This window comes from Excalfactoria chinensis, chromosome 7 (genome assembly GCF_039878825.1).
Source record: "Excalfactoria chinensis isolate bCotChi1 chromosome 7, bCotChi1.hap2, whole genome shotgun sequence".
Classification (NCBI taxonomy): domain Eukaryota; kingdom Metazoa; phylum Chordata; class Aves; order Galliformes; family Phasianidae; genus Excalfactoria; species Excalfactoria chinensis.
In genome coordinates this window covers 4944612-4967958 of record NC_092831.1, presented here as the reverse complement: position 1 = coordinate 4967958, position 23347 = coordinate 4944612, and the positions used below count along the sequence as shown (strand labels likewise).

The 23347-nt window shown below is 43.2% G+C and overlaps 1 protein-coding gene across 1 annotated transcript in view; it reads right to left on the bottom strand.

Annotated features, from left to right (window-relative positions):
• The window catches only part of NXPH2 (neurexophilin 2), a 28767-nt gene extending 18357 nt beyond the window's left edge, over window positions 1-10410 (bottom strand). The window contains exon 1 of the mRNA XM_072341919.1: window positions 10189-10410. Within this exon, the coding sequence (XP_072198020.1) occupies window positions 10189-10242 (54 nt within the window). The 5' untranslated portion in view covers window positions 10243-10410. The remainder of the gene's footprint in view (window positions 1-10188) is intronic.
• Window positions 10411-23347: the final 12937 nt, after the last annotated feature.

Sequence of the window (23347 nt, the reverse complement as noted above, 5' to 3'; positions counted from 1 at the left end):
TGTCACTACACTTGATCAATTTTCAGGTGCTATAATTGCTTTGAGGTTCATTCATCTCTCTAGAATGGCTCAATTTAATAATTTACCTACAAGCCCTTAATATGTAGGACACTAACGTGATTAAAAATGCAAATCATTTTTGCAGGAGCAAAAGTTGTTAGTCTGACTCAAAGCATCAGTTGGCAGTTTTACCTCTGAGCTTGCTATCCATAGTACACCAGCTGATTTCAGAAAGACAGGATCTATGGAGAATCACAAATCACCTTCCTGTGTCTGCCTTAAGCAGCCATTGTACTTCTGCTGCAGCAACACTGGAGGACTGAATTCAAGTCTTGGAAGTCTTAGGTCTCCCTAGAGAAACTTTCAGTGGGATCATCATGTCCTTCTAGCTCAAATGGAGAAAAGAAAGATGAACAGCAACTGTTCCTTCACAGCAGATTCTTTAAATTTTGGCTCAATGATCATTTAATATCCACCATTAAGCAAGAACAGTGGTGCAAGTATCAGTGATACACTGAATATAGTGTGATACAGTGTAGACAGGGCAGTAGATTAATTTGATTCTTCTACATCTAAGTGCTAGTAATACAAGTCCCCTGAAACGTTGATTCTATTCCCTACAAAACTGTTACCATCAGTAGAAGAGAACAGAGCCAGGGATCCCCTAAGCAATCTCAATGCAGGCAGTCTGTGAGGTTGGATGGGCGAGCTCATGCTGAGCAAGCTGGCTGATGTTCCTACAAGGCTGTTCTCTATCAGCTTTGAAAGGTTTTGGAGACTGAGAGAGGTCCCTAGATGCAGAGAAAAGCAAATGTAGTCACTGCTTTCAAAAAAGGCTAAGGGCAATATGGGGGATTACCAGCTGCTAAGACTTCATTCAGCCCCTGGAGAAATCAGGGAGCAAATCCTCTCAAAAGTCCTATCTGGGTACATGAAGGGGAAGATGATGACTGGGAATAGCCAGTCAGATTTACCATGGATTTTCTAAATTTACCATGCTTGACTAAACTGACTGTCAAACATTTATCAGAAGACTTGATCTCTGGGTGCAGGGGGAGCAGAGGAATGCCCTCTACTTTCAGTAGCAAGGGATGTCACAGCCTAGGTGAGCAGGCTGCCCCTTGGATGATACAATGTCTGTCCTCGGGCTCAGAAGTAGTGACTAGCGGGTCTTACTTGTACTGGAGGTCAGTAACAAATGGAGTCCCAGTCTCCTGTAAGACTGGACACAGTATTCACAGAGGGATTTTCTAGAATTCACAGAGGGATTTTACTTAAAGGATAGTTTTCATATTCTAACATCCAAGGACACTGCCTTGGATGAGGACACTTGTGCATATACACACACATACACACTTTATGCCATCGGATGTTTGTCCTTGTTCAGTAATAGAGCGAAGCACATATTGTTTCACATTTAAGTTGTCTGGAATGAAGTGCACTTCTTGAATATATGGCTAAGGCCAGTTCTCAAAAGCACTTTGAAGAAAACAAAGGTTTCAGGCTTTTCCATTTTTGGGGGGAGCTGATAGACTTCAAAACCTCCCAGTACAGACACGATTAACGCCATGTGAGAGAAGAATTTATCTTAAAAGCTAACTTTTGAGAACTGCATTTATATTTCACGAGGCTGGAAAAGGATTAATTGTGATCGACTGTCTTCATCTATCATCCTACACAGCAATGCAGCAATGCAGACCCCATCCCTTCCAGCACCCTGATGTGCTGCAGAGAGGACCCAACCAGCTGGTGCTGAGATTGGGATTACAATCAGATTGGAAGAATAGAGATGTATATGCTTCACTGACTCGCATCAATCAGCTGCACTGGTTTATACTGCTTTAGAGAACAGCAGTAAGTGCAAAGACTTTTAATACATATTTATAGGAGTGTAATTTATAAAAAGAACAAAATTTAGTTAAAGCTGTAATGCATTAACTATTAAGCCTTTGCTGAGAGGAAAGAGACTGTTAAAATACTTAACTACTCTTGCAGACACTGCTTAAAATTGACAAAGCACAGCCTTAGAAAGGTTATTCTGTGTCTTATCCTCCAGGGTCAATAATTCTATACTTGAAGCCTTCTCTGAACTGATTTGTGTTTCCATACAGTCCATATTTCAGATGGGCATGCACCTTGATGTTCCAACAAAATTGATGAATTTCCCCCACACATTTATTGTTATTTCTGACTACCGCAAGAAAAAAATAGCGCCTTGTCTAGCTCCTAATAGAAAGTTTATCTATTAAAGATGATGACTTGTATGAGAAACAGATTGTGGTGCCAGGTAAGAGGGCTATTTGACAGATACATTTCTTTCAGGAATAGGAAATTTGAAGTATTATCAGGTGTATGTCAACAAAACACCTGATGAATTTTTACAGCATCTTTTAGCAGAAGCTGCTTTTACATATTGACAGCTATGAGAATTGGCGCGGGTTACAAAGAAATGTGTCCCTTGGGAGCTTGTGGCATATTTCTTTAAGCAGAAATTAAGAGACCGAGCAAAAATATTTAGGTATGCAATCTGTTGATGTGTAATTCCTGCTGTTACTTTTCAGCCACCACCGTATTTTCTCTGAGCACTGATGTGTGTTCAATCTGGCCCATAAAGCAGAAGGCACTCCTGAAGAGCCTGCAGTGGAAGTAATGTTAGGGAGATTGCTAATGGTATTCTGTCTGGAAACGAGATCGTTCTCTCTGAGCTCTAAGCTGATCAAAGTGACTGTACTCCTTCTACCTTTTGCTATTGTGCCGTTCACTTGCACACAGTGCTGTCACATAGCTCACATCTTCAGAGCAGACACACGGTGTACAGTGCCCCATTCTAACAGGCTCGCTGCTGATGTCCACAGTAACACTGCATAAACACATCGTCCAGAAATGGATGAGAACATATGATAGGGAAAGCATCACTGTTTGAAGCAGAAAATAATAATCTATCAATAGATCAGGAAAGAAGACGGGAGTAAAGTATGAGTTATTTAATTTCACCATGTTCAGACTGTTTTTACTCAAAAGAAAAGTTGGTAAAGAGAATGTCGTCTTCCTGAATCTATATCTGCCCATGTTCTTAGTTTGCAGAATTGCCAGATTCTCTAACAAGCCCTTGTGCTCTGATGGCACCTTTTAACACCAACAAGCTGCGTTAACATAGACTAGGTCAGCACTGCAGACATTTGTACATTAAGATGTTCTGTGAAAGCCAACAGGGAAGCAGGAAGGAAAAAGAAGACATAATTCACTTCAAACCCACATGATTGGTAAACAAAAGATCAATGGGGAAGTAAAACTTGGTGTGACTCACGGTTCTTTGAGGAAAAGATCCCTAGGAATAGGCAAATAATGCAGCCTAAAGCAAAATACAGATCAGTAGTGATAGAAAACAGCTAAGCAGAACAGGCAGGAATTTTCCATCAAGGATCCAGTCCTCACTGTGATTTTCACATACCTTGGACTAAGGTCAAAGAAGAGGAAAAAAACTCTTGCAGTGATTCCGCTGTCATGTCCTGGTACCACTGAGCCTTGAGTGCTGCTGTGTGTTAAGCTGAACAGCTTCTGTAACAAGGCTGCTGGACTAGAGTGAAAGGAAACATTCCTTGAAGCCTAAAGAAGGGCTTCCAAGTTTCTAAAAGGCACATTCCTGTATTGGGGTGTCTCATCAGGTATTAGACTTCCTTCTGTGCACCCTTGAATCCCATCTCAGGCACCATATGCAAGCCGCAGGTGTTCAATTCAAAGCTTGAGATATAGATCATCTCTGTGCTATCTTTATGTTGCCTGGATTTTTCCAGAAATGTAAGAAAATGCCTGATCTCTCAGTTATTCTCAAACTGAGAAAGTGAGCAAAAAAATCCTTTATTTGTCTAGGTTTCCTTGCCCCACTAAAATTGATTACTTCTTTTTCAGTTGAGTATTTTGAAGAGGAACCTGAACCAGATGAATTATGCAGCAGTCTGCGTTTTCATCAAAGGCGAGGGAAGATTAAAATGTCTTGTAGCCTCTACAGTAACAACCAAAACTCTGAAGTGCAGCTAACCCACAAAGTCCAAAGCAGGTTTGCTCTGGCTTTTAGGCTCATTTCTCTTTTGAGTGTTATTTTAAGCCATTTCCTATGGAAATCAAGCTGACTACGATGCTGTTGCCTGTCAGCTATATGTCAGTCTCTCTCTAATAACTGTTCATCCATTCTGTGCACTTCAGCTGGATCCAAAAGACTTGCTGACCTCCAAGATAATTAGATTTCTATTTAATAGCTGTAGTGGGTAAGACAAATCTGGACATAGTGCACATTCTTTGTAGAAGAGGCTTATTAATACCTGTTCACAGACCAGTTTATTTCAACACCAACATCCTTCAGGGCATATAGGGAGTATCGCTGGTATAGGACAGGCCAGTTAGAGTGAAAACAGGTTTGCATTTTCAGGACTACAGTTTTACTGTCTAAATAGTACCGAGCTACATTTCCTTTACATTTATCAGCTAATTGGCATCCATGAAAAGGAGTCTAGCTGTTGGTTGGAACTGGGCAAGGCAATCCAATTCATCAAAACTAAAGATACAAAAACTATTACATAGCAATTTTGCCACATTAATAACATTAATCTTGTTATTCCACTAGAAAAAAACAATCTGTTGTTCACTGGAAGAACATTATACACATCAAGGAAGGGAAAACTTATTCCATGACTACTGCAAGCTGCATAATGGTTCAGCACTGAGGTCTTGCATGCAGCTCCAGTGGTACCACAGCATCCATCTCAGCCCAACAAGTTTATCATCAGCCTTCTTCATGCTTTGAGTGGTATTGAGAGTAGCCAATGGCAAAAAATCCATCCATTTTTAAAGAAAGCAACATGCAATTCAGTTAGTGATTATTGCATATAACTGTTTCAATAATCTAAATTAAAGTGGACCAGCCTAACACACCAGATAACCCTTCCGAGGCTACAAAGGTAACACAATCTACTATGAATCTATCCGCAAAGCTGATAGCATTTTGTTAGTGTAAGGAGTGGAAAACAACACAGGCTTCAGCCTTCCCCCTGATACACCGTTTGCCCAAGAAACTGAAGAACTGGGTTTTACTCCTCCCTCACTTCACATCATACCCCTCCCCAGATGTTCCCATCTCTAGCCAATTGAGTCAGATTCAGCATCTCTTTTCAGCTGCTGTGCTACTTTCTCCTTAAACCAAGGGACAAAAACCAAACAAACAAACAAAAAACAGTAGCAATGGTTTCTGCCTTGTATGGTTAAGGCTGAGCAATGCACTCAGTTGTAATAGCTACAGCTGGAGGCCTAAGGGACATCACTGGCCGTAAGACCCCCTAAGCCTCATGGGGAAAAGCAATGCTATGTTACCCAGTGCACACAATGAGAAACAGAAGCATTCAGTAGATGCTTGCAAGCAGAAAAGAAACTAAGCAATCAGTTTTAGAGGAAAAAAGACACAGGGTCCCATATTTTTAGCATCCTGGGGTTGCTAAGCTTTGTGGTTCTCACTCTCTTTTCTAGAGAAACAAGCAGCAACAGCGCCCATAGCTGCTCATGGAAACCAACAGGTCCTCACACATATTCAGTCAAAGACACAGACCAAGCCAGAGAGCTCAAACCTTCCTTCCCTGCTTGGCCCCTACTGAAGGGCCTCTGGAAGCAACCCTCACTCCCACAGCTTCTCCAGGGGAAGAACAGCAGCACAACAGCAGCATCACTGCTCTCACTGCAGAGCTTTGTGCCTGTCTGTCCCTCGCCTCCTGCAGTAACTGGTCAGGTTGTCTTTCTCTCTCGTATTCATCTCCACAGCTGAGTCCTGCTGCTTCTTTTCTCCAGGAGAGCCTCCAGAACAACCAGCTCTTTTGCCATCAAATCCATAAAAAGCCCTACAGTCTAGGCAATAATAACACAAATACAGCAGCATTTCTAGGCACTGTTTTATTTTCTTAGACATTGGTGACAGAAAGATGAAATTAAGGTTGAATACATACTGGTGATTCATGGTTTTGGAAATAACCTGGTCTTCACCAAAAAAACAAGTATTGAAAAGTCAGGAAATTCTCAAATGAAAATGACTACAACTTAGAGTAGAATTAAACTATCCAAATTCTGTACTTACAGTAAGCGCTGCCATGCAAGAGAGCACTGTACCAGTACTGAAATCTCTACCCCACAGACAAAACCTCTTTGCCTTAACTATAGACCCACCTTCACAGCTCTTTATTTCCTCTTTCAGTACTTATTTGTTCCCTTGCCCTTCCACTTTCTGAAGTATGAACCACGATGCAGCACTGGAGGAACTTGAGTATCAGAGAAAACCTGCATGAGAAATATTAAACTGTGGCTTCTAATAGGGTGAAATGTATCTTTCATGGATTTACTCAGCACAAGTGATGCCCTGCTGGAAGCAGAACACAACACGTTTTTAAGGTTTGAAGTAAAGCCTGTTTCAGTGAAAGGTCCAAAAGAGGATGGTTGGAAATCAAGGTCAGGATGGATGCACAGTAGTCATATAAATGGGAACTTTCCTTGTGGTCTTGTATAAAACTCAAGGCCAACATTTTTGCTTTGTAACAGGGTGTATCAAAGCAGTGAGTTAGAAACAGGCAGGCAAAAGTCAGAACTAGAGACCGTTGCAGAGCAAACGCACTGCCCTGTGAAGCACACTTGCTTTCAGATAGTCACTTATCACAGCAGTTCTGTGATAAAGGCAACAGACCCTTCCCATCTCCTTGCTGCATTCGGTTTCACACACGGCTATCTGCCCTGAGCACCAGAACAGCTTGCTTGGTTTCTGTCAAAGCATCAGCCTTTACTTTTGGAACTCTATATTTGGCCATAAGCCACTGAACATCAAATAGCACAGACCCTTTCCTTATCACTACTATTTCCCTGAAGTGCCCAAGAATGACCACATCTCATTCAGCACTTCTCAAGCTATCTTCAGCTCCAAACTCAGATTCCTCCACTTCACTCCTTACATTACTTCTAGTGCTTTGTTACAGAACAACAGGATGCGGGCATGCAGTGCCTACAGCAATGAGGGAAATGCCAAAATACACCAAACGAAAAGTGGGGCCAAATGGATTTCTTGACAAATTAAGAGGGCTGAAATTTCATCTGTGTGCTTCAAGATGACAGGAGGGGAACGTTCACATTTAGGAAACGGAGTTTGGACATTTATGTGGTGGCTATTTCTGATTGTCACTACAAGGGCATGTAATACACAGCCAGTCTGCAAGGCAATGGGGGCAAAATACAAGCAGCCAGGAGGAAGACACCTGTGTTCCTCACATCACAGATGCATTTTAGATGGACGTGCACATTTATCTCACTTTTCAAACTATTTCTGCTTATGAAGTGTTGTCTGCTACTACAGCACAGTAGGAATGTTCTGCTTTAGTTGTTGAGAGCTTTTAACTGCTAAATACTCTGTAAAAATGTTTGGCTTTATCGAGAAACAAAATGATTTTCATCACATGTAAAAATGGCATTATTTTAAAAGTCCAAAACAAAGCGTCACTAAATTTCACACAAATGTGATGCTGTACTTCATTCGAAGGTGGAGAAAAATCTTAAGATAATCTACTTTGTTGTTGTTGTTTTGTTACCTATACAAAGTGCTTGTAAAATAACCACCTTCCTAGGTTTATAACATGGCGACAGCTCTGCCCACCGACAGATGGAAGAGGATACTTGCTAGGACTGCTGACACACCTTCAGCTGTGGGCACTGGAACACGCTGCTGTAATCCTTTGTTAATTTGTGGCTGCACGGACACAGGAATACATGATCATTGGGGGTGTCTGATCACCCCACAGAAGCGCAGGTCCTGATGTCAGTGTGTGCCTTGCCATGACAGCTACCTGGAGATGCAGCAGACTGGATGTCAAGCCTGCATACAGCCTCTCTTACGTCCACCCCCACACACATCTTTCTCTCTTTCTCAAAGGGAGAAGTCTCGTACGTACATCTTCAAGACCCCATATAAGCCATGTTATAGAAGCATGGTATTTTAACTGTGAAAATTAATATAACACCAAATACTAACAGCCTATTCGTAACAAGAACTCTTCAAAATGAAAATTACCTAATACCTCGGTCTTATATACAGAACTCCTTCATTTATACAGAGATAATTAACAGAGCGTCAAGCAATTATGGACAAATGAAGTTTGATGACAATTAATGGTAAAATGCCTACTGGTGACAACACACATTGACAATTTTGGATCTTCTTATCAATAATGCATACACTGACTAAGCACTGCAAGTTACTGTTGTGCCCTATGCCGCCAGCACAAGGTAAATCTGTCTTAAACTGAATGCTTTTGTACAGTTGGCACCTCCAATTAACACAACAGCATGCATCCCCACTACTTAGTGTACCCCAGTATGCAAAGTAGTTAAAAGAAATACATACATATGTGCTCATATGCATGTTGGCACATCGTCTATTAGTTAAAAAGTAACCCAGGAAAGCAAAATTGGGTACACAAAAATGTACCCAATGTTGGTACGCAACCCAACCCATGTTAAGAGTACTGAACGTCGACTTCTGATTGAATGATATTGGCTATTTTGCGCATGGAGTCATCTAACTCTGTGTTCAGAATTGCAGGGAGACCATCTGCCATCACCTATAGCATCTCCTTAGATCTGAGAAGTTGTACTCTGCAGCTGTGAGTCTTTAGGAAGTAGATCCGTAGGTAAACACACTTCTGTGTTTGAAAGCCAAGCAAGTGTGAAGCTTAATTAGAGAAAAAATAAAGTACTTCTGGATTTGTTAATACTTAAAAGTAGGGACACCAAACTACTTCGCATTGTAGCATCTCTGTTTGCATTTAAAGAACAAGATTGTGAACCAGTGAGCATTTGATGGTAGCAGTTCTAGGTTATTGTAGTGCTGCTGTATTATAACATGGAAAGCCAGTTTTGTTTTCTCCATTGGCTGTAATAAAGGGCTTCTTGCACTGCATTAATATTAAGCACATTCTCGGGTTAAAAGCCAGTGTCAAGGATGAGCATCACCAATGCCTGCCTGCTGCCAGAGCTGAACAGCCCCCTGGAGCCATCAGCACCCTGAGTGCAGTGCAGAGAACAAAGAACACACCGAGACCCGTGTTCTGTGCATTACACACCAGTGTTCGCCCTCAATTTATAAGGAGCCGCAGCTTTAACCAGATGCTAATTTATAAGGAGCTGTAGCTTTAACCAGAGGTTGCCCCGATGTTGTGCTAACAGCGTACTGAAACCTATTCACACCAGTTTTTCATAAGAGATGACCATTAAAAAGCAGACCCTAAAACGTCTCGCAAAGCAAAACGTGAATGAGATTGTTCACAACACGGGCAGTAAAACTGGCTCTGAAACTTTGCGGCTGAAGGCGGCAGAAAGGGAAGGCTCCTGGGAGCTCAGTGACCGGAGATGCGCCATGTCTATCGAGACAGCAACTTCTGCACCGCGCTCTGCCTTCACTTCCGAGAACGCGGCGACTTCCCAACGCCGTGCCACGACCCTAAACGCTGTCGCCAAGAGTTTGACTGAATCCCTTTGACACACGTTTAATAAATGTGCGGTGTTTGATAGAGTGCCGTTACCGAACCCCCTCTGCTCGCCCGCCGTTCTCCGCGCCGCTGTGGGCGCACAGCGCGATGCCAAACCGGTGCGGGACCGGGCAGCGGCTCCCCTAGAAACGAATCCCACCCGCTCACGCCGTAAGGTTGGAATCCGGCTCTCTAGGAGGGCATTTAATCCCTTCAAGGTTTATTACACACAGCCGCAAACTTTCAGATGAGGGTAAAAAGAGGCACAAGTTGCGCAGAGCGAGCCCGAGGTAACGACGGGAGAGCTGAGCCAGCGCCTGAAATAAATAACTTCGAAACGACGTTACGCCTTCGGAAAATGAAGATCGCGAACTCTGGCTAACACCACATCGCTGTTTGTAACACCGGGCACGAGAATTAACAGAACGGAGAGCGTTCCGCCGCCCGCACGGCTCCGAGCGGCTCCTTCTCCCCCTTCTCGCTCCCAGCACCTCCAGCCGCCCGCCCCGCATCCCGCAGAACCACAATTAGCCCAAAACCCATCGAGCCCCGCCGGCGCGCACCGACCCACGGCCCCAACTGCGCCCACCCCGCCGGGCAACGCCGCCCGACCCCCAGAGTTGGTCTGGGTGCTCGGGGCACTTACGATCCGGAGGACGCCCTGGAGCACGACGAGCGGCAGCGGCTGCAGGTGCACCATGCTGGCTGCCGTCTACGAGGCGAATCCCTTCGCGCCGGCCTCGCGCATCTCCGCTCCGGGGAGGGGGGGAGGGTGGGGGGGCAGAACGGAGCGCGGGGACGCGCTGTCCCCTCACAGGGCGCGGGCGGGCGGCGGAAAGCCCCCAGCACTGCCCCGCCGCTCCGCGCCGCGCCGCTCGGCTCCGCGTGCGGCCATGGCGGGCGGGCAGGAATGAGGAGGGGGGGGGAGGAGGGAGGAGGCGGGAAGGAGGCGGCCGCACCGCAGACTCCGGGCCGCGGGGTGCCCCTCTGAGCCCGGGCGGAGAGCCGGAGCGGGGCGGGCGGGGTGGGGGCCGGGCGTTGAGGTGACCCCGCTGCCCCGCGCGGGGACGGTCCTTCTCGGCAAGTTTAAAGCCGAGGCGCAGCGGCCGCCCCCTCCATCCCTCCGAGTTGCTGGGGCGGTCCGTGTCCCCGCAGCCCGCCCCGACCTCGCACCCCACCACGCCGGTGAGGAAGGAGAGGCTCTCGAAGCGTCCCACCCGGCTGCCTGGCGCTTCTGGTGCCTCGTTCCTCGTGTGGATCTGATCCCCCCCAGCCGTACGATGTGGAGCCGCACTGGAGCTGAGAGATTTCAGTTTTCATACCCTGCCTGTTATTCACAGGTTAGTTTCCTCATCCTTGAGGCTCCGTCGTATCTTGTTTACCACACCCGTGTTCAGCTTACACTTCCGACAGCCCCGTGTCTTCAGGTTTTAAAACGCTCGGCGGTGTTAAGAGCTTTGGAAGCCCTTTTACTGCACCTGGGACAAGCCGTGACTTTCCCACATGACATGCTTAGTGGGGGTTGTGTCCCACTGGCTCCTTTCCTAGACAGCCACAAATTGCATTAACAATATTGTAGAATCACGGAGGTTTGAAAAGACCTCTCAGATCCCTGAGTCCATCCCCAGCCCACCCCACCGTGCCCCCTCAGTGCCACATCTGCACAGCTCCTGAACCCCTCCAGGGATGGTGACTCTGCCACCTACCAGGGCAGCCTCTGCCACTGCATCGCTGCTCGTTCTGAGATGACTTTACTGATTTAAAGTCGAGGAAAACCTACATCTAAACCGTACAGCTCTAAAATGGAAACTAAACCTAAAGGGAACTACCCTAAGACGGGCTAATGTGCACCAGACTTAGGAGACTGAGAGAAATACCCAAACCAGCGATGCTCGCTGAATCAATACATGAAGGCTGCTCCAAAAGTAATGCCTCCTATTTTTCTGACATTGGCCTGTGGTATGACAGAGAGATGTTGGGGGTGCAGCAGTAGAGGTTGAACCATCTCACCAATATTCTGTGGTATTTTGTTGCTGTGCCACAGATGGCAGCGGAGGGGCAGACGGACAGAATGGTGTCTGACATGGAAGTGTGTATGGAACAAAGTTGTACCACTGAGCTCTTCCACGTGGAAAAAATGGCACCCACTGACATTCAGTGAATGACTGCTGAATGTTTATGGAAACCAAACAGAGGATGTGAGTACAACGAGGGGTGCTTGGTGTGTTTCAGCAGTGACAACTATGGCAGTGGGTCACCTCCACCGTGGCAGGTTGTTACGAGCTTGGCACGCAGGCTCTTGTTCAACACTGGCAAGAATGCTGCATAGCCAATGGTAGTGAGTACAGTGCAAAGTAGTGTTTTGTAGCTGGAAATTTGCTCTACCAAATAGTGATATTGTGCTCTTTACGTCTGGAGTGGTTTCCGTGGAATTAAACAGGAGACATTACTTTTGGAGGGACCTGTGCACTTTAACATAGTTATACACATTGAATTTTAACACTATTGAGAAGTTCAATAGTGTGTGTGACTTGAAGGCTCCCTGGCTGCACGCTCAGCTCTTCCTGAGTCCCGTGGCCGGCCTCGGCTCCCCGCAGCCCATGCAAACTCCTCGGGCGCTCTCTGCTGCTCGCAGTGCCTCACTGCCCGCAGAGCCGCTGCGAGGGCTTCGTTTCCTCGCGACGAATTGAATTATGCAGCGGGGTGAAAAGAGTATTATGCAATTAGACAGACTTAGGGAGACTGAAGTCGGATGAATTAGATAGATCTTATTTTATTTATTTATTTTTATTTTAATGAAAAGCTGGGCTCTATGAATTCAAGGAAAGCTGAATTTCTATAATTGGCTTTTAATGGAACAATAGTGTTTAAACTGAAGTACTGTGGTTCTATCCTATTAAGTACAAACAGACTCGATTTAAATGACATTAACTTTGTCACACAAGCTATCAGAAGCTGCCCCTAAATCATACTTTTTCCAGATTAACCAGCCGCAAATGTTTGTAAAGCTCTTTGAAGATGAAAAGTACCATGCACAGTAAGTGATAAGTATTGTTATTTGTACTACTTCCCAGAAAAGTCACAGCAGTGTTGGTTAAGAACGGGATGTAAGGCTGAGCTCTGCATTCCCTGCCTGGCTTTGGCTTCAAACATCATTTGAATGGGGAAGTGAAAATTTTCTGGTCTAATTTTAAGGCACAGTAACAAATAGTTGCTTAATCACGGGAAATAATATTTGCAGGAATTAATCCTGCTGTTCCATGAATGAACTGATGGTACCACTGGAAAAAGCAAAGTAAGAGCTTACGGTCCTCCTTGGTCTGTTTTGAGACAGTGAAAAACACCTGTTTAACACATGTTCTGTAATGCTCCTGCACAAAGTCAATAGGGATGTTTGTTCCTTTGTAGAGTTGTTTATAAGCACAAGTTCAGCCTGTAGTTAACACTGAACTCATCATCTGTCATTCGACCCTAACTTAATCCTCATGTCCTCCACACTGATTTAAAACACTGGCTTTGACCATTGCTCTTGGTTCTCTATAAGGTGTGAACAGGTTCCCTGTGAAATAAAAAGACTCCTCAAATCAGGCCAAGCATCCAAATTTAGATACTAGTAGTCTTGTGGAACATTATTAGTGTTTATTCCAGCTCTCCTGGAAATGCATTCAGTGATACATGGTGTTATCCTGTTTTCAGTTACAAGAATATGTCACGTATTTGATTGTAGTGCATCTCCTTTGCTTTGCTTTAAGCAATAAATTCAGTGTTCCATTAGAATTCTTCTTGTGGCCCCTGAGCTGCGTGACTGGGTATGTTGTGGGATTCTATCTTCCTTCTTTCTTCTGTTTCAGTTGTTCCAATAATGTTATGTAGATTCTCCATGCTGCTGACAGCCCATCAGTTCTGTGTCACCAGCATGTTTCAGCAGTAAGCTCTCCAGTTTTATCCAGGAATTACTAATTAACTTATTGAGTAATAGTGGTCCCAGGATCAATCCTTGATGAGTTTTATTAGTTATTTCATCCCAGACCTTTAATACAATCTGTTAAATCATACCTTACTCTCTCTATAACTTCTTAATTATCACTTTCTTCAGCACATCTCCTGCCCTTTGTATTATCTATTTTTGCCTAATATCCAGATTCTTCATTTATATTGAAAACTGAAGCAGGAGACTCATTTTAGGACACACCTCAGGCTATCTTCAGTTCTTTCTTCATCTTAAAGAAATAGGGCATTGCGTTTTTTTCTTCCCATGTACTCTTTTATGAGGCTGAAGAATGTTGGCTACTTTTCCATTTGAATTTTTACGACTGTCACTTTATTACACTTCCTGACCTCCAATAAACACATTAGCTTTCATTATCAATCCCTTTTGTCATTTTTGTGGCCTGTGCTTATCTTTTATATTTTATCTGGCTAGGCCCAGCAATCCTGACACTGTGACATTAAGAATGTTAGTTGCCAGCCTATTTTTATGTTTCTATTCACTGAATTTGGGCAATATAAAGTTCTTTTTAGAAATTATTGCAAGCTGTTTAAATGCCGTAGCCATGCTGGAAGAAAATCAGGCTGAGTAAAATTTCTTTTCCTTTTTTTTTTGTATGCAGTGTATGCATGGTTCCTTTCATACAGTTTCAGAATCATAGAATCACATAATGGCCTGGGTTGAGAAAGACCACGATGAACCTTTATGTTTCAACCGCCCTGCTGTGTGCAGGACCAACTACCAGACCAGGCTGCCCAGAGCCACATCCAGCCTGGCACTGAATGCCTGCAGGGATGGGGCATCCACAGCCTCCTTGGGCAACCTGTTCCAGTGCGTCACCACCCTCTGGGTGGAAATCTTCCTCCTAATATCTAACCTAAACCTCACCTGTCTCAGTTTAAAACCATTCCCCCTTGTCCTATCACTGTCCACCCTCTTAAACAGCCATTCCCCCTCCTATTTCTACTCTCCCTTCAAGTGCTGTACTAGATAAGCCCTGTTCCCTCATCCTTTCCTCATAGGAGAGATGCTCCAGCCCTCTGATCATCTTAGTTTCTAAATCTTAATTTTACCACTTTTTCTCTATGGCTGCATTAACAGCAGCATTTCCTCTTCCTTTTCTGTCCATCCATTTACCTCTCGATTTTTCTTCATTCGTGGTTCCCTCATTTATCTGAGGTGCTCAGCTGTCTTTACGTAGAGCTGTAAGCTTTGCTTGAAACAGAGATTGCCTTTCCACTGGAATTTTGTATCCCATCAGTTAACTCTTTTTCTCAGTGCAACTAGCGTACTGGGTCTCTCTGTCACGAGCAGTCTAAATAGAGAATAATAGTCTGCTACTGCTATTTACTGCTGCTGCTCTAACTCAGTTAATGGATCCGTGCAGCAGCGCTGACAAATTCTAGTTCAGCTGCTCAAAGGAGTTTATTACACATTCAGATTTAGAGCTTGGTTTCAGGAAAGGGAAATCCAGGAAATGAGCAATAGTTGGTTAAAATACAATGAGAGACCGAACACTTGAGCAAATATTAAAGGGACTGATACGAAGGGATCTAGAAGGCAAACTGGTAACATAGTTAAGTTTCCATAATTGATACACTACGGTTAGATGTGTATAAAACAGGATCATAGGAAGTACTGTATAAGACGTCATGCTGAGAAAAAAATACTGCTGAAGATGTTGTTTTAAAGGCAAGTGACTTGTCTGTAACTGGTTGAAAACAGCTACTCTATAAAACTGGCCTTAGAAGTTGTATTAGCTAGAGTTATGGTAGTGCTAAATGTACACATAGGGCAACCACAGCATCTGAGGGCATGGTGTCCCTGCATGAATATTCTCAGACTTTTTTTCACCTTCACTATCATTAATGTGATCACTGGAAATGGATTTTCACCAGTTAGTTTCTTGCAAAGGAGTGTTTTATAATTTAGAAGGGACCCTCCTGAGGCTCATTTCTGTTGCAGCTGTCCAGTCTATGGCAGTTCTAAAATGTCTCTATTTTTTAAGTGTCTTTTGCATGTGGGAGTTTTAATGTTTTAACTACTTTTCTCCATCCCTCCCATTCCCCCCCCCCCAGCTAATATGAGTAAATAGTATCATTATGACCATACCGAGTTGCTTATGTTTGAACCGCGAGCCAAAATAAGCACACCTGCATTATGACAAAAATACATGCAGTGTAATTCTGCTAAAAAAAAAAATCCTGCTTAACATTATGAAAAAAACATCAGAGAGCCTTGCTAAAATGAAGGCTGCGACTGGAGATTAGAATTTGCTATTGCATTCATCTAGCATTGAAAATATAATGTGATCTTTGGTTCAGTGAACGCTTCCAAATCCACTTCACTTTCACCTTTATTACAGTCCTAAGTCATAATCTCTTACATAAAAAGAAGCAATTTTTTTCCACTGTCAACTTTCATATGGGGAGTGATTATAAAAATCTGCATGGGACACGTGTGATTGCTGAGTATCAAGGTGAACTCTGGGTAAAGCAGCTCCAATATTTAAATGTTTTTAGAGCTTCAGCCAGTCAGGAATGTAGAAATACAGTAATGTGCCCAAGTGATGTGGCTCTGGGCAGCCTGGTCTGCTGGTTGGCAATCCTGCATATAGCAGGGGGTTGAAACCAGATGAGCATTGTGGTCCTTTTCAACCTTGGCCATTCTGTGATGTGACAAGGTATCATATGATTTGGACATTGTGACCTACATCTACCTTCATATTATTTATCCTCAATTGTCATATGGCATTACTTTGTTTGTCCTTTGCATGAGATTCATGGGTAACTTCTACACAAGCAATATACAAAGTGGGTGCTCCATGTGTATACTGCTACAGCCTTTGACACCTTGTGAGGTAAAATGCTTCATGAAACACCGAGAATGTGCATTATGTTATCAGAATAGTTAGAGCAGGTTGACAAATGACACAGATACTGGACTAATGTATGGGAACTGCTGAATCAAGGCCTGAACCACTGATTGAGCACCTGGGGAAAGGACCCGGTCAGCCCTGAGAGCACAGGTGAAGGCAATTCATGGGTGTGACCAGTGGAGCCTGGCTGGTCCTTTCTTAGACCTCATTTAAGGGCTGACTGCCAGTAGGGTAGGTTTCCTTTCTGGTGATCCCTCCTTGGTGAAGTTTTCCCCTGCAAACCTGAAATCTTCTGATAGAGGTAAGTAATCTTTTTCCTTTCCTTTATAGCACTTTTCTATTGTGCTGGTCCTTCTGTCATCACACCTCTGTTGTAATGCCTTTCCCACTGTATTCATCCAATTGCTGCAAATGAATATGTCTTTAGTTGTTTCTGAATGTTAGCACAAATTGCATGTTTTCTTCACCATCTTCCACAATATCATGGTGATTATTCACTAGATGGTTGTTTGTACTTAAAGGAAACCTAGAATCTGTTGTGCTTTTGTGGTGTCAGTGCTGGCTACTGATGGCAGCATCTTACAGTGGGGTTTGTGCCTCCCAGGCCCTGGTGCCAAGCTTGTCAGTTATACAGCTGAAGTGAAGAGTAAATGCAATACACACTACTGATTTCCTATACTCAGTGCCTCAGAGATGAGATAAAGAACTGGAGCCTGTAATGCAAGCCCTGATGTGACTTCTTATAGATGGTGCAGAACATTGCAGCTTCAAGTTAGTTACTCATCCCTCTGCCAGCAGACACTCAAAAATGGATTGTTTTTTCTGCTTCAGAACTCTGAAGTTTTCTTTGCTTTTCAACTTAAAATTTTGAAGCTCAAGTGATAAGGAAAACCAAAGCGAAACAAAATGGAAAACCCACCAGTAATTAACATCCTTAGCTTTTAACAAGGACAGTTTTTCACTGTAAAGGTGATTGTCCTCTTTGGCATCTTAGTTTAGGCAACAATTACTGCCTCTCCCTCTGTCTTCCTACTTCACTCTCACTCTCCTGTGGTCTCCCATACTTTGCATATCAGTTCCTTTTTTTCTGCTTGTTCTTGGGTTTGTGGTTGTTGGCCATTTAATGAAGGTGCACCAGGTGCAAACATCAGCCTGCTGCAATTACTTAAAGTAGCGACTCAGCTGGGTACAGGGTGGCTGAAGGGGGGAGGAAATGCTTTGAGAAGGTGGCTGAGGATTGTTGGAAGTCAATGCAAATCTGTTATTTTTGTTTAGATTTCAGACCTGAAACACTGAAGAGATTTGGGTGGAGCAGTGCTTTGAATTCTCCAGTGATGCAGCTTCCTGCTGTGGATAAAGGGAGGCAGACCTTGCCATCTAGGACAGCTGTTTGTGAGATCTGACATAGTCTCCTGGGGAGGTGCTTAGTTCATAATGAGCACGAAGAGTTCTGGAATACATTGGAGAGGATGAGGAGGCCTTCCTGAAGCAAGGTAGGAGATGTTTCTTTTTCTTTCTCTGTTGTTGTTTGGCTTTGGTTTTGTATTTTTGTACTTTTTGATTTTGCATTTGCTGGGACTTGGTTTGAAAAGTCTGTGGATTCCAGAGACTGGATGTTTGGAGTTTGAACAAAGGTGGGAGTAAAGAAGCCTGGCTAGGGGTAATTTGTTGTTTGGACAAGGAGCCTAAGAGCACAGGCATAGGTTTGTAAGTAAGTTTGCCTCATACTGCAGTCAATGCTATTCAGCTTTGTCATTTGCTGTAGAAAACTTGTCTTAACAAGAGCAAACTGCCTGATAGTGCTGTGCTGAGGTATTTGCATGTGAGTTCATGCTGCGGGTTGTTCTGTGTTGTGTTCTGTGTTGAGCTCTGGTTTTACCCTAGTGTGAATCTTGGGGGGTAGGAATGTGTATGAAGGTTGAAATAAAGCAATGATGCCACACTTCTTTGAAAGGTCTGGACCAGATTAAGGTGACCCTGTCTTCAGAAGTGTGATAGCAATTAGTCTGTGATGGCTTTGAGGTTATGGGAGTTCAGGATTGTATTGGGTCTGATACTTCTGGCCTGCCTGGGAGGGCATCTCTGCTTCAGGGACACGAAGCCATAAACCTGGTGTGACTGGGTGCTTAGGAAGGGGGAGTGTTCCATCTGGTATCTCTGGAGAGATTTTCTTCCCCTCATGGAGGAAGGAGGCATATATATGTCCTGTTGCTTTCATTTTGATATACCAAGTCTTTGAAATATCTGTCACAGTCATTTTTCTTTCCTCACTTGCAGAGTTCTGTCAGTTTTTGTGTTTTTAAGACTGGGCTTGAAAGATCCACAGAAGGCTCATCTTTAAAGCTCTGAATTGGAGAAAGAACTGGCAGATTAATTAAACTATTATTTCTGAATTCTGAGGGTGCTATTGAGAGGGAGGTAGAAAAAATAAGGGTTTGCCCAGCTGGATTAGAAGAGCTGGGCTTCTTGAATCAGTAGAAACTCCTCTAAAGTGTTATAAAACTAAAAAAACCAGACTTCTTTGATCTGATGATTAGTGGAAGCAAGTACTACAACTTTTCAATCAGCAAATATCATCAATAAAGTAATGAAGCAGGGGACATATGCTTTGTAGGATTAAATAAATCATGAAAGACAGCCTGGGATTTTGTGCAGTCATGCAGTTCTGTCCTTATTAATCAGATCACAGAAGGCATGTTGTAGCCTGGTTGTCTATGTTAGTGTTGTGAGTAGAAGCCTTCCTTATAGAAACAGAAGTGCTCAGTGACTGACTGCCTACAGGTCAGCATTCATTTCAGGAGTGTAAATGATTGCTGTGAATAGATAGTGCTCCATGTCCTGTCATCAGCAGTGACCTTTCCAGCCAGTGCAAAGCAACGGTAGACATTAATGTAGGATGCATTGTGCAGGTCTTGCACACCAGGGGATTTTGACTAATAAACCCTACAGTTTACATTTCATGCTGTGTTAACAACGCATTAGAGATCACATTTTATGGCTAGAATGTTTTCTGTTATTAAGACAAAAACAAAACCATGGATTATCAGTTTACTGGGGACTGAAAAAGCATTTGGATGTTTCTTCCTGCAAAGCAGGAATACCGTGCAGATGGACTCTTTCAATGCTGCTTCCTAAAAGCATTCCAGGAAACATCACTTAGTAATTGCAGTTCCACAGACCTACAGCATTCATAAGTTTCCTTGAAATAGCACTATTAATGTTATAGGGCAACTGATATTTAAGAAGAGATCACTGGTGCTTAACATCATGTATGAGACAACGTAAAGCCTACTGCAAGGAGTGGAAAGATGCTAGGATGCTGAGAATAGAAAAAGCATTATAGTGAGGTGGCTATACTTGCTGGTTATACACAGCAACCTCTCCTATGCTGATGCCTTCCCAGAGTGTGCAAGTTCTTAAACCACCATCAGCCCTGCAGTTAATCCTAAGGGCAGAGGCAGTTACTCACAGTCTCTCTCGCTTCCCCTCATGGCTGCTTAACGAGACTCCAAATATGATCAGTCACTGTAGTAAGTATTTAGTCGCAAAAGAAAAGTCATTGACTGTAGAGAGGAGAGGTCATTCAAGATTGCCATGAGCAGTTTCTGATATTCCTGCTTTAAGAGTCAAATTAAACATTATAAGCATTGAACCGTCTGCAGGCATAAGTAGGCTCATTGTTGCTTAACTTAGTACAAATGGAGAGGTCTGTTATGTACTTCTGTCTGCTTTTGTGTGATCGGGGGCTCCTAAACAATGAGTTTTCTGCTGCTATCACTGTTGAGTCAGAGCTGAGTGAGGTGCAGAGAGGTCCTTTTATTTCATTAAGCGTGCTGTTGCTCTCTGCTTCCTCCCAGCTGCAGGATTTGACAGTAACTGAGATAGCTCTTCATCAGGTAATGTCAGTAGTTGAGTTTTTCTTACCAGAACAGCCTGTCATACCTGTAACCCTCTTCCTAAGGGCTCGGCTGTCTGTGATCCAAGCCCCAGCTTGCACACAGCAGGTCCATGTAAACGCAGCTTAGACTTCTGAGAAATCTGTGATGCTGATAGAAAGCACCGTATAGAAGTACAGGGAATATAGCCTGCCAAACAGGAAAGGTGAAACTACAGAGATAAGGCTGCTGAGAGTTGTACAGACAGCAGCTCAAGGACTCTTAAAGAAAAACAAACACGAAGTGCTACACAGCTGTAAGAACATTAAGGGTCAGAGGATGGCAGTGCTGCAGCATTGAAAACAATAGAGGAAAACCCTTCTCATGTGATATGTCTGGTTGGTGAACATTGGTTGGATGTCATTTCTGGAGCAGTGACCTTCTGAACGATTAGAATGGTTGCTCATTAATCCCCCGAATCATCTCTGTACGAGGCAATAACTTGAGGCATTTTGTTTACCAGCAACCTTAGGAAGGATTAAAAAGATGATTGAAGTGTATTAATGAGGAGTGCTTCTAAACTCCTAGCTTTAGTGATGTTAATTGCCTGCATGATGTGTGAAATATGCTTCTATCTCTGGTAGCCTGCCAGATAAACCAGACTTCCAGTAATTTTTGAAGGTAATGGCTGCTTGAGGCTTCTGGTTTTTGTACCAGACTTCATCAGAACATGGCTTGCTATTGAATGTGGCAGATTGTTGAGCTCAAGCCTACTTCAAAGCCATAATCGTTCACTGATGGTATTAGGCACAGGTGTGGAAGTTTGCTGAAGTGGTAAACTATAGATGGTATTAGCCTATAAATATTACAACAGCAGTGGAGCTGAAGTTTTCTTGTAAGCGAGCAATTGCATCATCTCTTGGGTGAAAAATTCCTAATGGAATGCTGATTGGTCTAGGAATTTCAGAGCACCATTCTACAATGTGAAATAGCTTTTTCTGAAAGCCTGAAGCGAAACAGGCCTAGCAGACACCCATGGACTATCCTGTCCCCAATGGATATCGAAGACAAGACTAAATACTTTTCAGATAAAAAAAAATCAATCAAGAAAAATTATGTATATAGGATAACCAGAGCCATGTATCCAGGTTCTTTGCATCTGCGCACCTAGAAATTCTTCTTTTTCTAATGTATAGGCCTTATTTTTGCATCCTAATAGTGGAGGTGGAGGGCAAGAAGTTGGCTTCTTAATAAATGTTGATGTATTTTCTAAGTCAACCTAGGTGACATTTAACCTAAGCATTTGAAACTGTCCATATCAGGTGTTACTGGGGCAGTTTAATGGCTGTTCTCTTTGCCAGAGACAGTGCAATCATCCCCCTGCCTCTGCTAGGCTGTGGCTTAACTTCTAGCACATTTCTACATCGAAGCTATTTTCCATACATGACTCAAAATAAAGTGAAGTTGTTATTTTATATCATTGGTCATCTGTATGTGAAGTAACCCATTATTTTCTCTATGTACATATATGAAGTCAGCTCTGAAGGATCTTCTTTTATGTGAACTAATCCACTCTGCTTTAACAAATACCACTGAACTTCTTATCTGTAACACTGTAGATCTTCATATTTCTGAAAGCAGACAAATTAGAACTCCATTTCTAATGCAGGAGACTCCATTATTTGTCTTAAGATACGTTACAGCAGATGTTAAACTGGGCATGATGCGAGGAGATGGAAAGCTGGCTTGTACCATTGGGAGCAGCTGGTGGATTCTGGCATGCCTGCTCATGCAATATTATTGCTATTTAAATATATATTGACATTAGATCCTGTTGTCCCCTTTTTAACCTTGCCTTTGTTAAATATTACCTCAGAAAGATTCCTTCTTCCCTTCCTATATTATGATACATCAATCTTATTAAGATGCGAAGAAGTTAATTTACTCCATTATTACTGCTTAGCAACGTGATGAATTTTTGTACCTTTTTGGTTCATCTTTTTCAACTCAGAGCACACTGAATTTCAAAGGCAGGTTGGGAGGTGGACTTTCTTGAGATAGACCATGGTGATAACTACCTGCTAATGCTTCCCATGAACAAGCAGGTGGTTTCAAATTCAGCTCCTTGGTAGGTGGACTTCTAGAGACTGAATGGTTTGAGGCTTTGCTTTATTATGGTTTAATGTGTGCACGTAGTATGTTGTAGTATCAAAGCACTTTATTGTTGACAGAAGGTTCTGTCTTTTGCTACAGTGCTGAAGGAGCTGCTCCTTGCTATATGGAAAATGTGATGTTTTGGCCTCTTCTGTGGGATGGGGAGGGCTAATGAGATTGTTTCAGATATGGAAGTATGGGGGGGGAGACAAAAACATTAAGAATATGGATAGGTTCTTCGTTCCTTAATGTTTATTTTGAAATGGCTGAGACTTTCCAGCTGTAGCAGCACTGTGGCACAAGGGATGTGCCAGCTGGTCCCTTGATTCTTTGTGCTTTTATAGAAGTTACATGTACTTATCTGCAGCAAGTGAAAGGGATGCATCTAGCATCCCTTAATAGCCAGGCTGTAAGAGGACATGAGGGAAGGCTGCCTGTTCACTGTGTAACAGATACAACCTGAGCCTCCAATCCTGAGATAACCACACCCTACAAATTGAAATCAACTTTGTATAGGCTGGAGAGAAGGATGCACTCTTGTGGTCAACAGAACAGCATGTAACAACTACAGGTGAATACTTACATAGGAGCACACTGCATGTTACAAGAACAAATAGCAAAGATCACTCTTTCAGGTGTTTTGGTTTTGAAAGCACGAAGATTAGGAGTTTAGAATGACTGATATTATAAATTACTTTTAAAATCCTCATATGGAAAACGTTTAACAGCAGGAAAACTTTGGAGCCCAGTACGCTAGAAGTTTTTAGGGTTACACTGAGCCATCCTGCTGCTGCTTGTTATCAGTGGGAAAGGGGAGGCATTGTTATATATGTTTGTGTATTGTTCAGTAGCACCATCTTTCATGGTCAAAAACTCTGAAGAGGTAGGAAGAAAGTGAAAAGCTGTTTTT